The sequence below is a fragment of the Sinocyclocheilus anshuiensis genome, unplaced genomic scaffold, assembly GCF_001515605.1.
Source record: "Sinocyclocheilus anshuiensis isolate Anshui unplaced genomic scaffold, SAMN03320099.WGS_v1.1 scaffold746, whole genome shotgun sequence".
NCBI classification, from domain to species: Eukaryota; Metazoa; Chordata; class Actinopteri; order Cypriniformes; family Cyprinidae; genus Sinocyclocheilus; species Sinocyclocheilus anshuiensis.
Genome location: NW_015544173.1, coordinates 357,129 through 373,391, shown reverse-complemented (window position 1 = coordinate 373,391; position 16,263 = coordinate 357,129). Strand labels below are relative to the sequence as shown.

The following is a 16,263-nucleotide window of genomic DNA, read 5'->3' as shown; positions in this document are numbered from 1 at the left end:
AGGTACCACCCCAGTGACAGCTTTTGTACCTTTTTTTTTTCTGAGTGTATGCTCACTGCTAAGAGTACACCTATATTAATAATTCATACATAGCTTCCTTTTTTTCCCCCTTTGCAAGTCATCATCACTGAAATATACAGTAGACTAGTCAAGCACATTTTCTAAGGAAACACTTGGTATCCATAAAATAAGCATTTGTGTGTGTGTGTGTGTGTGTGTGTGTGTGTGTGTGTGTGTGTGTGTATAATTAGCATTATTGATGCTGAGACGATTAGTGTGACATCTTGCCAAAAGTACAGGAATTTTTTTATATCTTTCTTTCATTGTCTTTACATAGTTTTAATTGTTACCACCTAACACATTTAATTGGAGTTTCTCAGTAAAATCTGTGAGAAACTTAAAGTTTACTTAGTATAGGAAATTATGATCCGCACTCACGAGAACAATCTTCTTTTTTCTTTTATTTTACATTCATTACTAATGGGAACCATCATAATATTCTAATAGTATTCTAAATTTCAAATGTAACAATGTCAAATTTGTCTGTGATGTGCTTTTACAACAATACCACATAAATAAATAAATACCTGTGCATTTTGATTTGGAAACAGAAATATTTGTGATTCACAAAACTTGACATGCAGACTTTTTTGCTCTTATCATTAGTTAAAAACAACGGAAAAATATAAGGACGTTTTGAAAGTTTTTCTGCATAGTCCAACAAACTCTTATTTCCAAAGATTAAGGAAAAACTGATTTCTCATAATGCCTTAAAACTGCAGAACTAAAGGTCAATTTATTGTTGATGTTGCCTGTATTTAATTTTGTTTAAAAAGTGATCAAGAGCATATGAATGTTTATTTTAAGCTTTTTATTGAGACACAGAATATCCACAATAAGCTTTCATTACAATATTTGTCAGCAAATTAAACTAACAATCAAACTAACACCAAGTAGGTAGACTGTTATGTCAGTTGCCATTTTTTAAGCTTGTGAAATTTTCGGTCTAGAGGCTACCTGCTATTCATTTTCATTCTGGAGAATGCATGAAAATGAAGGAAATCTAATACTCCTCACCCTCCTCTTCTCCTTCTCCCTCGACTGAATCTACACCCACCTCCTCATAATCTTTCTCCAGGGCTGCCATGTCTTCTCGAGCCTCAGAGAACTCGCCCTCCTCCATACCTTCACCTACGTACCAGTGCACAAAGGCACGCTTAGCGTACATCAGATCGAACTTATGATCAAGTCTGGCCCAAGCCTCCGCGATAGCAGTGGTGTTGCTTAGCATGCACACCGCTCGCTGCACCTTGGCCAAATCACCACCAGGTACAACGGTAGGGGGCTGGTAGTTGATACCAACCTTGAAACCAGTTGGACACCAGTCCACAAACTGAATGCTGCGCTTGGTCTTTATGGTGGCAATAGCAGCATTTACATCTTTAGGTACAACATCACCACGGTACAACAGGCAGCAAGCCATGTACTTGCCGTGACGTGGGTCACATTTGACCATCTGATTAGACGGCTCAAAGCAAGCATTCAGTAAAGTTCCCAGCAGGCATTGCCAATCTGGACGCCAGCTTGACCCACATGAATGGAAATACACTCACGCTGTTGTGGAAAAGAAAGATAAATGACTCTATCATTAACATTTATCCTGAAAATTAGGATAATTCCCAGTACAGAGACATTTAAAAAAAAAAAGAGAGAGCGAGAGAGAGAGAGAGATTTATAAAATGTAAGTTTTGGATGATATATTTGATTACATACCACACTGGATTTTAATGTATATTTACTTACTGACAAAACATGTTGTTTGCAAAACTTTTAAACTGTATTATGTAACCCATAACTGTATAAAAATAAAATATATCAACACCATTTTCAGATAATTATCGAAATAAACCATAAGCAACAATGGCATACAATGAGAAATGTCAGACCGTTATATTCCCAGATTTGCTAATTCAGTTTTTGAAAATTGTATAACATAGCTATTTAGCTGTAGCTTTTTAGGCTCTCAAATCAGAAATGTTCTCATATGAAAAATACAGAGCTCGTCTTTCTTCTCTCCCTTCTAACAATGACGAGCATCAATAGAACTGTGCAAAACCTTCCGATTAAAGCGCAAAACAGCAAAATAAGATGAACATTATAAGGCAGAAAATTAACTAAGAAATAAAGTGTTCACTCACCATTTTGTGGTTTTTCTCAGCTGCTGCAGGCGCTGATATGTGCTGCTGCTCTCGTAGCAGAGAAGATGTCGCTATAGAGCAGGCTGCAGGAGGGATGGGCTCAGTTTATGCGCAACCAAATACATCTTGTGAAAATATTCCAAACAAAATACAGTTTTATTTCACGCCAGTCTTGCTTGCTTACTTACTCTTTGTGGAAAAGGGTTATTCATGGTTGCAATAAATCTCTCAAATGCACATAAACTAACATCTGGATCACAAACACCACACAAAGTGGCATTCGTGTAATTTTATTTATCAAACCTGCATCCTACAAATCATTTAAAATGTAATTTGAACATTATGTCATTCGTGTTGTTTTTGACCGTAAATTTCAATAAACCTACTGAACACAGTTCTAATAACACATTCAAAACAGACTGTAGGGAATAGTTTATATAACGTTAAACATGGATAACAATAGAAGAGTTTTAGATGCTTTGATGCAGCCGCACCTTATCATTGTGTTCCAGAAAACATAACGTGTTTTAAACCCTCATAAGCCGCCTAGACAATATTTCCATATAGGCGCACACAGCTAGTCACGAGCCACCGCCCGTCTGAGATTCTGCTGCAGTGCATGACATCATAATGCTGCAGAAAAAACAACAACTGTTCAACAAGCACCATTTAGATTGTAAAATACATCTTTATGATTGTGAAAGAGGGCTTGGACTGACTGACTCAATGACATAGCGGTTTTATTTCATTTTTAAAGTAAGCTAATGACTATTTCAGATGATCCCCAGACATTATTCAGAAATCAACGGCATGCAAAAAAACCTGAATGAAACAAGTGTTCTGATGCAATGAAATGAGCAGTCTATATATTCACATACATGAAGTAGGTCACATCTTGACGCTCTCTGTCACTCTATAAAAGCGGTGCCACTCGAGGATTTCGCGCAGTTACTACATCGACTCTTCGCCGTCGAGAACAGTAACGCAGTAGAGCAAAATATTGTTTCCAGATCATTCCAAAGTAGGCTATACGAAAATGGTGAGTAGCTGACTCGTTGTATTATTAGATTTTTAGGCTATACTATTCAGATGAAAGCATACGTGTAATAAGATGATTTAAGCAAGAATTGTGTCATTATGAAGAAATCATATGCTAAATCTAAGCATATAGGCTACTAAATGTTGTGTACATAATACTTATTAAATAGTAGTCTAGTGGCTATATCTAGAGATGAGGCAGGTTACAGGGTCTGCGGAACACTACACCTGTCATCGTTTTAATAAACGACATCTGCTCGATATATTCCTGCTGAATATTCTGGTGAATATGTTTGACTCTGCTATTTTGTATCGGGATGTGTGACCACTTTTCGTCTGTTAGATGCTGGTGAACTGTTATCAGGCTATTATTATTATTCAGTACATGCTTTCTCTTTGTGATTTTCAAATTTAAATCTAGGTATTCATTACATTACAAATATTAAGCCTCAGTTATTTAACAGTGCAATGGATTTGAAGGTCATTAAAGGCATAGCAGAGAGTGCACACTACTCTTCAGATCTGCTCTGACCAGCTAAGCTCAGGAAACATATGTTGTAGCCTACTATAAACAGTATTTGTAACAGTGTAGCAGTATGAGTGTAACAGTGCTTTAAACAAATTCAGAGTTATTCTCATCAGCAGAGAAAGGATTATTTATAAACCCAGAATGAAAATACAGTTCACTGCCTTTGTATGGACTTAACTTACATTGCATATACAGTGAACATAGTGCTGCAATTTGGTAAGATGACTTGTAGTTCTTTAAGTAAACCCATGTTGCTAAGCAAGAAATAAGGGACGGCTAGGTGGAGCTTGAGGTTTTTAAACAGGAGAGGCGGAGGAAGGTGGCATCCATGGTTGCTCACATGATGTCTTGCCTCATTGGCTATATTCAGTTCTATACTTAAAGAATAGAATGGCGTGTTATTGTGTCAAATTTTTTGCAACACCCAATTCACACTTGCACAGTATGTACATTCGTATCTTATAGTAATGAAGTGAAAATTATATCAGTTTTAAAAGTCTGCAACTAACTATTATGTAATAAAACCAGTGGTGGACGAAGTACACAAATCAAGAGTAAAAGTACAGATACGTATAGTAAAATATTACTCCAGTAAAAGTAAAAGTACTCCTTTTTCAATTTTACTCGAGTGAAAGTACAAAAGTACTCGATTTTATATGTACTTAAGTAAAAAAGTACTGATAGATAGATTTATTTTGCAATTTTATATAGGCTACTTAATTTAATTTTATATTAGCACATATTTTTTATAATCCTACTGCTCAAAATACCTGGGATTTTCCCAAAATAACCACTATATGGAGTCAAGATATATTTTTGTTGTTGATATGGACTACGTTGACGAGAGTGATGTAGTAATGTTCACTGTGAAGCTTACACTGCGATGTACCTGAGAGAAAACAGATTTGACCATCTGATTTTCACCAGTAAGAAAAAAGTGTTTTAAAGCTTGTTGTTTTGCAGAACATCACAGTTATACTGTATATGACATGAGAATAAGGCCTGAAGTTAGGAAGAACATTTTAAGGAAAATATAATTATATTTTCATAATGATTTTCTTCTTCTCAAACCTTGTCCGTGGTGTAAAAGTGTTGATAAACAATATAAAAACAGACGTCACATAGGGCTAAATGCGTAGCATTTTAATAAAACTGTTAAAGTTACGGCAGTGGGTAATATGAACGCGCATTAATGATTTTATTCAGTCTGTGTTTTTTTAATGTTTCGTGTTTTTTGTTTTTTTTTACCTAAAACAGAGACACAGATGTTGATGTGTCTGCATTTGTACCTGGTGGTGATTTGGCCAAGGTGCAGCGAGCGGTGTGCATGCTAAGCAACACCACTGCTATCGCGGAGGCTTGGGCCAGACTTGATCATAAGTTCGATCTGATGTACGCTAAGCGTGCCTTTGTGCACTGGTACGTAGGTGAAGGTATGGAGGAGGGAGAGTTCTCTGAGGCTAGAGAAGACATGGCAGCCCTGGAGAAAGATTATGAGGAGGTGGGTGTAGATTCAGTCGAGGGAGAAGGAGAAGAGGAGGGTGAGGAGTATTAAGTTATTTTCTCCTTTCCAGGTCAGTTACTGCTTTGCATCATTAATCAGTTATAGTCAGAAATGTAAATGAAATGAGGCTTTAAAGATGACACATATCAAGTAAGCGTTCAGTTGTCTATTGCAATGTAAAGAATATGTGCAGTAAACATTTGTTTTTTTCATCATGTCAACCACATATTTGGTGCTGCAGTGAATTGAGATTGAGTCATATTTTCCTGTATTCCTCCAATTACAGTGTGTAGATCAAATAAAATTATTCACTGACCTTACTGATGTCTGCAATGAATAGATCATTAAAAGACACGAGTTACAGATGCTTTTACTCAAACCCCATTAGAAAACATTCACAATTTTGCAATTTAAGTACTCAGATTTTCATTTCATTTTCAGGTATGGTAATATTAATTAAGCTCCTTACAGCAGCAACAGTGTTTTTATCCAGCAGCCTTGTTCACGTTCAATATCAGATCTGCCCACTAGGAAAACTACTTCTACTGCTTCTAATGAGTGTTTATTTTGTCTTTCTTCCCAAATCACATACTACAGTTAAACATTTAACATGAAGTATAGCACATTCTGGAATTTGCTTAAAATCACAAAAGAAGATTAGCAAAAATTATTTTCATACCTTTGAGTATTTACTAATAGTAGTTATTCACATAAAATATAAATCAGAGTCACATTACAAATTGCATTAAAAATTGCATAAATATCTATTACTGAATACTAAAATAACAATTACATGGTTAAATCATTCAAATGTCATTTCACTACACTAAAGTATTAAAAAAGTGGAACTGTAAAATGTAATATTGATCACATTCAATATGCCACTAAACTGGTACTTCAGAAAAGCTTACATTTGTAAATTGTTATAGTTTCTGGGGATTGAATAATTTTAATTGAAAATGTATATATTCAAAAATAAATATATACTGTATAAAATAAATTAAAGTTCTTAGACCTTATTAGTAGGCAGGTTATGTAACAATCAGTTGGCGTTAGTCAGTGGAAATGCAGGCCTTCATCATGTTGATGTTCAGAATATAATTTTGAACAGTGTAATATGGTATTAAACCAAGTGTTTATAAATGTCTTATGTTTATAAATGTCACTAGACTAAAAATGTCTTATGAGATTTCATGATAGAAATGAATGACAAATGATAACCTTGTTTGTTATAGTCAGTTTTGACCAAGTATTCTGGTGTTGAACACCTGCAAGTATCCATCAAGACATTTATTTTTGCTTGTTAAAATATACATAAAAAATAAAGTCCATTTCAAGCACTTCCAAGAACCCACAAGCTCAAACAGCTGCAAAGCCACAACCCAACCTGCACCCAAGAAAATTCCAACAATTTTGTTAATGTTCATCTTACGTTCACGTATTAAGTTCATTTTTGGTCTTTCAAACCCTCGCTCACTTTTACCTGTACTCGATGCCACGCATTACTACGGACTCCTCGTAAGTTCCAGATAGGTGCAACAGTGTCTGGCTGCGTGTTGTAACTACTGTCCACTGCTTTACATACGATCTCCAACTCCTGAGCCCTATGAGGAATTGGGACGTCTATCTCCCATAGCTTCCAAGCCCAGGCTCTTCCAGGTGGAGGAGGAGGAGCAGGGTGCTGTTCTTGATCACTAGTGTGAAGTTTGGCTACATGCCACGTTTTCCCACCATCTATCGAGACATCCACTCTCACAACCTCTCTTCCTCCCCCACTCCACGCGTAGCCTTTTACAGTCCCCTCCCTATCACTGCAGTCTCCTGAGGTTCCCTCTGCTGGGTGAGTGATGGCTGACTGTATGGGGAGCTCCTGGATGGCTGGTGCTGATTTGAAGTCTTCTGGAGAAAAGCCTTTGTAATCATTCTGCTGCCAGTGGCTCTTGCTCTCTTCATCACTTACAACAATTTTCCCCAACCATTTGACATTGCGGGCTCTAACAACTCCAGGTACAACTACACGGACAGGGTAGCCGTGGTCAGGTGGGAGGTCCTCCCCGTTCATCTCATACGCAAGGAGAACATCACCCTCTTCACTTACAGCCTTGTTCAGTGGAATAGATGCACCATATGCTGTACCCGTCACATCCCTGTCTAACCCTTCAAACTGGACATGTTTAGCTTTCGCTGCTACCTCTGGTCCAAATCCATAGGACAACAGTACATCCCGCAGACGTGCACCTGACCATGTAGCGTTGCTTATTGCGGCGATGCCCCAATTGAGTCCTTTGACTTGCTTGACTTTGTTCATCTCAGAACGACGGTTCCCGGCGAACTGAAGCGTTGCTGTAATTGTGTGTTTTGGAAAACGAGACTTTAGCTCACTTAGACTAAGTGATACTACTCCACCAGGGAGACCCTCGATCTCCAACCTGTAAGTTTCAGGATCCACTCTGGGAGGTTTGAGACTGTTGATCTGAAGAGCAGGGTGACGTGTTGGCTCTGCAGAGTAAGGGTCTAAAGGGATGGTACTCTCTTGCTTCTGGCAACTCTCTGTATCAAGAACACCAATTTTATACTCTGAGAGGATTTCTAGAACATGGTCTTGTTGATGAACAGCATATAACGCCCAGTACGGTTCCAGAGCTCCACCTGCAGCCAGAAGTATTTTGTTGCCACCAGGGTGCATGGCCACAAATTCAGTGATATCATAGACTCCTCCTTTATAGGTGACCCACACACCACTCTCAAGGGAACAATGCTTTGTGACTTCTTCTAGGGTGTAAACGGGAAGATTCGAAGTCTGCGTTACCCATAACTCTGCTGAGGTAGCAGCCCAGTGAACCTGAACAAAAACAGACAAAAAAAGTATCACTCAGATACAACTAAAGCAAAGGGCACATTGCAATTTTTATGTCCTTTACAATTTTTGTTTGTCGGCAGTGTTGGGGAACGTTACTTTTAAAAGTAATGCATTACAATATTGCATTACTCCATAAAAAGTAATTAATTATGCTACTTAGTTACTTTTTATGGAAAGTAATGCGTTACGTTACTTTTGCGTTACTTTTTAAATATGAGCAGGGCTTGGTTGTTTTTAATATAAGAAGTTCTGTTTATAGCAAATGTAAAAGCCCTTTCACACCAAAAAGTGTAATGAATAAACCTCAGGCTGAATGAAAAGTAAATTCACGTCTGTACAGTAGAATGCAGGAGAAGAAACACTCTTCAGCAATAAAAAAAAACAATGAAGCACAATTGTTAGTTTATCTAAAGTCAATTTTGCTTATTAGTATGGTTGAACTGGATCATCAAAGGTCAGCAGCAAAGACATTGGTTAATAAAATGGGATTAGATACATTTGTGTTATTTAACATATTTAATTATTGCAGGTTTGAGTCATATTCTGAGTTTGCATTTCACTGTTTTAATTCATTTTGATTAATACTAAATCAGTTTTTTGTGAGTGGGATGAATTAATGCACATTCACATTTAGTCTAGAACTACGGTAGCATCATGTTCACACAGCGCACACAACGCCTCTGTACTTCCGATTTCTCCCAATATGGGGACAGGAGACTTGTCATTCAAGAAACGGGAAAACAAAGTAACTGGTGTTACTTTTTTGAAAAAGTAACTCAGATATTTTCTTGTAAATTAAAAAATAATGAAAAACTTGAAAAAAAGTAATCTGATTACGTAACTCGCGTTATTTGTAATGCGTTACCCCCAACACTGTTTGTCGGATTGTATGATATGAGCCCGGTGAGATTTTACGCCAAGACAGACTGTGAGACATCAATGGTATTTTATGTAAAATTGTATGATTTTATTAATAATTGACAGGATTTGACTTTGCAGTCTGTTTTGACATTTTATTTGCATATGTTTCTTAAAGTTCACTTATGTTTATTAAAGTTTTTGCACAAAAAACAGTCGTATATTTACAAAACATGATTCATCTTCACCCTCATTCTCAGCAAGTATGAGAAATGACAATGTACACATACATCTTTGTTAGTTTTTTAATTAGATGCTATTCCTGAGAAAACGTGACAAGCCTTTGGCAACAGAAGCTCTGTTTCTGCCATCCAAACGTGCTTGAAACACAGAAAGCATGTCAAAGCAATCCTTTTTGTGACCTATTTTTGTGCATTTTCAACAAATCAATCAACCAACCCTGAGTGGAAAGGTTTGTAACACTTGTTTTCATTAGTTGTGTGACATTGTTTAACATAGTTGTGTTATTTTTGTAATATCTTTAGAGACTTTTCATTATTTAGGAAGTAGGGAACATATCAGGGGTCTCACCTTGTCTTGGTGGAGCGTATAGGCTAAAACAGCTCCAGTACCTGCCAGCAGCCCTGCCAGAGCAAATCTAAACTTCGGCAGCCTGTCATTAAAGTATTTCTGCCTTCCATGGCCACCAGTGCTCCTCCAGCGACAAGCGAGATGACCATCCCACACAGACAGTGATGGGATAATGCTCTTTGAAAGTCTGGAACTGAGAGTTAAGAGAAGCTTAAGCAACAATTTCATAACAACAAACATTATTTTCAAGTTTCCTAAAGAGCATTTCACAGAATCTGGCATTGTCATTTTAATCATTTACATAAAGCAAATTATTAAATCAAGGTGCCATGTTGAGGCGTAGCAATGGGGCAGGCAAATGCCTGGTGCCCCGCATTTTAAGGGGGCCCCCGATGGCCGACCATTTAAAACAACAGGAATGTTAATATTAATAGCTACAACATGCAGCGACATCTCTCCATCCTAGAGCCCTAGCCCTGCCCTGGCCCGAGATGCTCAGATCCTAGCCTGGCCCGTGTCCGACAGCTTATCAGAATTACCGGCCCGAGTCCGACCCGTGTCCGTCTTTTTTTTCCCCTTCTCCCAAAACAGCTTATACTACTGTTCCAGCTATTAACATAGTTCATTTTTGTATGTAATGGCAAAGTGATTATATTTCGTATCGTCTTTTTATTAAGTTCATTTAGAAAAACGTTTGGAGCGTTTGTTAAATATAAGTTTTTGTTTTTTAAAGTAACGACCAAGCGGCCAGCGGCAGACAGTGAGCCTATGTTTGATCAATTTAGCCTTCTCAAATCAATTTAGCTTTCTGCCATCTCGTCTTGAACAGGCGCGCTTCACAAAAATGAACCAAAACTCAGCGAATACATGCCTCACAGACATGATAAAAAACTCTTTCATTATAATCATAATCCGTAAAGTGCACTTCTCTCTAAAGGCGCGTCTAATGAGGAGATGGCGAGTCAGGATCGGCAACTTCATCCTTGCGACACCGAAAACACTTATTAGCCGATGCTTTGCGGCAAGCTTAAGCCTATTGCTTGCATTTGAACGCAGAACTCTTCAGCTGCGCTGACGGCACGCTCCATACATGCTGCTGCTGCTGCTGGACACTAAACACCGTCGAGCCGCTCTTGACAGTCGCTGTAGCATGGTCTCGTGTTGTTTCCACCAGCGTGGCAATTTTTCATCACTAATTGATGGATATCTAAAATATAAAAATAAGGAGAAGCCTAAAACAGGCCCAAGGCCTGGTCCGCGTCTGAACTATGACGTGAAAATTGGCCCGAAGCCCGGCCCTAGGGGGCGAAAAAAGTCGGGGCCCGGGCTGAAATGCAGGACTCTCCATCCCCCCTATGGGGCCCACTCTCTCGATACACTGGTTATGCTTTTGCCTCCTCGGCCGCTTTTTCAAACAGGTGCAGCGCGTCCTCGCGGTGCTGTAGATTAGAAAATGCATGATCTGGAGCGGAGCAGAACGCGGGACCCGAGCGTTTTTAATCCATTCTTATGGAAGTTGAGCTTGCGCAATTTAGGAATGAACTGAAAAAAGTTCGCGCGCACACACATAAACACGCACGTTAAACATAAATTCACGAGTTCACACTTACATATAATTAAATAAAGGTTATGCGTATTTGGCGTGCTGTCCAGGGAGAGAGCTCCGAGCTCGACAAGACTCCCGAGCCCGGGGCACCCTCCGCCTGTCCGGGGAGAGGGGTCCGAGCTCGGTGTCCAGCCTGGCCCAAAAGCGCCCTGAAATTTGTTTATAAAACATCACGAAGGGGACAAGTCTAGCAGGCAGCCTGAAGCGAAAAAAAAAGAGGAGGAAAAGAGGAAACAGGACAACGGTAAGCATAGGCACCAATTTATGTTTCTGCCCACACTCTATTCCACTCCAAACCAAGTATAAAACATTTTATTCATCATCGTTTCCATGAGCAAATGATAACGGGCTAGGTTGTCATGCAACAACTGTGCCTTAAATATTTTAACATTCCCATTTTTACAGCCTAATTAATAAAAAATTATTTAAAAAAAATTCTCCGTTCGATTGTGCTTGAATTCATTAGGCTACACAAAAGATATTCGTCTCTCGCGAAGACTGCAAATAGCCTACACTACTAAACAAAAAAAAATATTTTCATGAGTTTCGCTGCAACTCGTTCACTTGCTGATATACATAAAATAATTCAATAAATACCTATTCAGAATAGGCACTTAATTCAAATAGCTATTAGGCTAAGTAATAAAATAAATAACGAGAATTCACTGACCAAAATCAGCCTGGAAATGCTAACAAAGATCCGTAATTTTTTTTTACAGTTGAAAGGTACTCTGTTATTTCATCAGTCAGTCATGGAATTCTGGTGATTGATGGGCTTCTGGCAACATTAAATCCTCCTTCAAATAGATTTGAGTGCACAGGTTTGAGCGTGCACATCCGAGTGAGAGAGAGCGCGCGTCTTGTTTTGTGCATCATTAGATGTGTTTTGTCCACATTTCATATGTTGTATAATTATATCACTAGGTAACAAAGATACATTAACAAAAAAAAAAATCTTTTAGAAGGGCCTCGCTGATTAATTTTGCCTGGGGCCCCCACTTCATGTAGGTACGCCTCTGGGAATCATTCTAAAAGATGAACTTTCATATGTATTATTTGGAAATGCTTAAATAAGGAACAAATGTTTTTATGATCACCTTTGACTCCTGATAAGGAAGACCTGAGCAAGACCTTGGCAATGCTTTAGGTGCTGCATTGCACTTTCTGAGAAAAGAGAGAAAGAAGAACAACAAGCTGTTTTTTAAAAGCTGTTTTGATGACTAGAGGAATCCAGTCATATGTTACACAATGGATAGAATAAGCTTTCGCTTTTTCCAAGATATAGGCCCAACATTTGATCTTTTATCATACATAACCATAGAAAAGTAGCACAAAATTCATCAGAGTGATTGGTAGACAGCCAAATCCCAAATTAATGGTGAATTTGATATTTGCTTTCATACCGAAAGCAATGTTTATAGGCCGTAACCTCCAACTTTCCATTAAAACAGTAATGCTTAAAGCAAACTGATATTGATCATATGTTTTAGGGGAAGTGACCCTATAGTAGTTTTTCATGTGGATGGGTTAATGACACATAAAAGTGTTCACAATAAAGAAAATTAAAAGAAAAATCTTTTAATCAGCCTTTTTTCTTTATTATGATATCAAGACACTTGGACATTTTTTTAAAAGTCATATCAAAATTAATTTTAAATAAAATAAAAAAACATGATCAACAAGTGTATTCAATTTGTATTCAAGTCACTGCTTATATGAACTGAATTATTAATGTATTGTTGAATTTTTCTATTGTTTTATGCAAACATGCCATAAACAGACATCTTTGACCACTGCGCTCATGTCTCGCATTTTCTGCCATGACAGGATAAAAGATGTTAACCTTTTAAAAGTGGTTTTCAGTCCTGGTTCTGGGGACCTGCTGCTTTGGGCCCCAGTACTGATGGAAGGTTAGAAACAGTCCTGACGATGTTGTAACTCGCTGATTAACTACATATTAAAATGCATCACTGGAAAGCAAGTTGCGACTGTTTCCTGAAACCGCACTCCATCATTTAAACCTTGTTGGTTAAACAATACAGGACTGTTGTTAATGACGTCACGTGCAGGTGGTGGAGTAATAACTTATGTTAATAATTCAAGATCAAGAATGCAATTAATGTCCAATTAGTATAGTTCATTTACACGATACAACAGAAAGCACTTCTATTTTTAAATCATACATGCTGTATGTATTTGGCATAAACTTTGCAGTTCATTCAGTCAGCAGCTTTTTCCACAACATAATTTCTACAAGACGCTGCTGTAATGAACATGGCATCTGAGGACTTCTTGACTATTTCTGATAAAAGTACAATATGTTCAATGGGTTGCATTGTTGTTTAGCAACATGCCAAATGTTCAGAAACATTTTTCCTGAAGACTTTCAGTAGACAAAAACTACATAAAATAGTTTTAAAAATTACGTGATCTAGGACCTTTACACAAAGTGTGTAATCTTTCCCTCACAACCTCGTTTTCATCCATGTAAAATTAAAAATGGCATCTACCAGTAAGCACTTACTGCTCTTAGCATTTATTTTTGTGAAATAAAAAGTTTAATGGTTCATTCCACGAAATCGGTGCCTTTTCCACTTGGAAAAATTAAAGAAATAAAATAAGTTTAAATATCCATGAAATGAACACACCTTAAAATGACAAGAAATTGTATTGTGCCATCTCAGGCTATGTAATTTCTCATTTTATGACTATTTTTCTACCTTATGTTTTGATATTTTTGTCAACCCTGTTACAGACACAAGTGTTACTATATACTATAGTTTTAATTAGAAATATGAGATAGTTTTCACATACTGTATACGAGCAGCATTTTAGTCCCTCTTTTCACCGGGATTGTTTCAAATTTTGCATTTTTTAAAAATATTTGTATATTTGTCATTCAGATGACCAAGAATATCCATATCTATATCTGGAGGGTGACCACATGTCAATTAAGAAAAATATTTATTTTTACAAGACAGATATTTAAAAAAGGGTTTTGTCCAAAATAAAACATATTTAGTTACAATGGAAAAACCTGGAAGGCCCTATCAAATATCATGATATCGTATCATATCATATCAAATATAATTTTATGAAATTAATGGCAGCAACAGGATTGACGTTATAGTCACAGGACTGACCCAAGTAACAGGGATGACAGGACACACATTCTTCAGCAAACGCTGAAGAATTTTTTTAATTGCATTATATTGTTTTGCACTTAGTTGGCATAGTTGTATTAGTGAAGCACATTACGTTTCTAAGAGATCTAATGTTTTAAGGGTATTGTAATTAGATCATGCATCCATCTATTTGTCTGTGTGAGTGTGTCCCCTCACAGAACCTAAAATATACTGATCTGGTTCAATTATTAGGCAAGGAAGATGATCAGATCTTGGTCTTCCTATGATCATCTGAAACCAGACCAAGATCTTGATACTGAAATTTGGTTTGACTTTCTTGAACATTGCAAGATTGGGGCGAGGGCCTGCAGTGACCTTACTGCTCTTGTTTGGTAATGGATGCATTACTGACAATAAGTTATGGGGAAAAAATTAGTTTTACTGAGACTGATCATCTTATCTTATACTATTAACAACAACAATAGTAATAGTAACAATACCAACAATACTAACTAAAAATGTAACAGATGCTCAAATGTCAACCACACTGAATAGTATAGGCATTAGCTCAAAAATACACTCAGGATGGCCTTTAAAAATGTTTGCATTTTACACAGACGTTTAAAAACAGTTTGGCACCTAATCTCTGTCATCCTGTTACTCACATGTCAAAACCTGTTACTCTGAAAAGTAACAGGGCTGACAGTAACAGGTTTGACAATTTCAAACTAATTTGTTAATTGCTAGCTAATAGTCATGGTCACAAAAGCACATGATGTACACTTTGAAAGGATATTACCTGTAGATACTGATTATATTACATTTAATAACAAACTGTAAACATTTATACTTTAATAATGGTAACAGTATTGGCACTGCATGATGCCCCCTCAGTCAAACCTCATAAATCATCAAAAACAGAACATAATAGAAGAAACATGCTTGTGTTTTAAGTGTTGGAATCCCGGTTGAGGGATGATGTAACCTCCAAGAAGTGATGTCACTTGAATGTACCATTATTTTAAAAGTTTTTTTTTTGATGAGGGTAACAGGGCTGACATGAAATCAGGGGACGCAGATAAAATGATTTATATTTTATAGAAAAAAAAATGTATACTTATGCCAAAACATTGCTTAACAGTGAGACTGTAATTGGAACAATATGCAAATGTGATTTTTTTTTATTTTTTTTTATAATTTTGCCTTAATTTTGCAAATTAAAAGTCCTGCTGTGAAAGTGAGGGACGGCCCATCATAGTGAGGGACAGGCAAAAAAAACTTACCCTTATCAGCATAAATGCTATTTAAATTGTTTAAAATAATATTTAATTGACTTTAATTTGATGTAATATTGTTGAAAGAATACATAGTATTGTTATGTTTTGAAATCACAAATTTATTTGTTGTTATATTAATTTTATGTTTGATTATTTCTTAGGGACGCAAAAGGTACTGATTTCGTGGAATGACCCTAATATGTCAAAGTCACTAACACAGAACACGTTATTGCATTGAAAAATACGGGATACAGGACAGTAAAACTAACAAAACACAAGGTACACAAGACATGTTTTTCTTGTTTGGAAAACTTTAGTAGCTTAAGACCTCTGCAGCTTCAAGCATCTTTGTTTTATTGCATGTTTCTTAGTTTTTTCACTTTCAGTTTACCAGCAATGTATTAAATAAGAGACATCTGGTGAATTAAAAAATATATTGCATGGAACTTTTTAGACTAGCCACCATCATGACTCATCACAACTTAAACATTGGTCTTATCACTGCAACCACATGTAAGCCTGATGGTTCATGACAAAAAAAAAACCTCCTAAAATGGCAAATGAAAAGAGAATTCAATCTCTAGTTGCTTAAAACATTGTGTCTTACTGCACCTCAAAATGATTTACACCCCAGTTAAACATCATCATTTCTCCAACATTACATATCAGCCCAGACC

At 37.0% G+C, this 16,263-nt stretch overlaps 2 protein-coding genes across 2 annotated transcripts; both read right to left on the bottom strand.

Annotated features, from left to right (window-relative positions):
* Positions 1–856: 856 nt before the first annotated feature.
* Positions 857–1,537, bottom strand: LOC107696042 (tubulin alpha chain; the record flags this gene model as incomplete). Its single annotated transcript, XM_016496187.1, has 1 exon — positions 857–1,537. A coding segment is annotated over one exon (474 nt), but the record flags the coding sequence as incomplete, so codon positions are not given.
* Positions 1,538–6,586: 5,049 nt separating this feature from the next.
* LOC107696022 (sulfite oxidase-like) lies at positions 6,587–9,727 on the bottom strand. Its single transcript, XM_016496156.1, has 2 exons — positions 9,620–9,727; positions 6,587–8,111 (listed from the first exon to the last, which is right to left on the bottom strand). Exons 1-2 carry the CDS (start codon positions 9,725–9,727, stop codon positions 6,717–6,719), a joined length of 1,503 nt encoding a protein of 500 aa, XP_016351642.1. The 3' UTR covers positions 6,587–6,716.
* Positions 9,728–16,263: the final 6,536 nt, after the last annotated feature.

Bases quoted from the DNA above. Each gene is read 5' to 3' on its own strand.
- LOC107696022 (XM_016496156.1), bottom strand. From the start codon at position 9,727: ATGGTCATCTCGCTTGTCGCTGGAGGAGCACTGGTGGCCATGGAAGGC. The intron at 8,112-9,619 runs GTACTGGAGCTG...GTTTTTGTTCAG, and splicing joins TCTGGCAGGGCTGCTGGCAG to GTTCACTGGGCTGCTACCTC.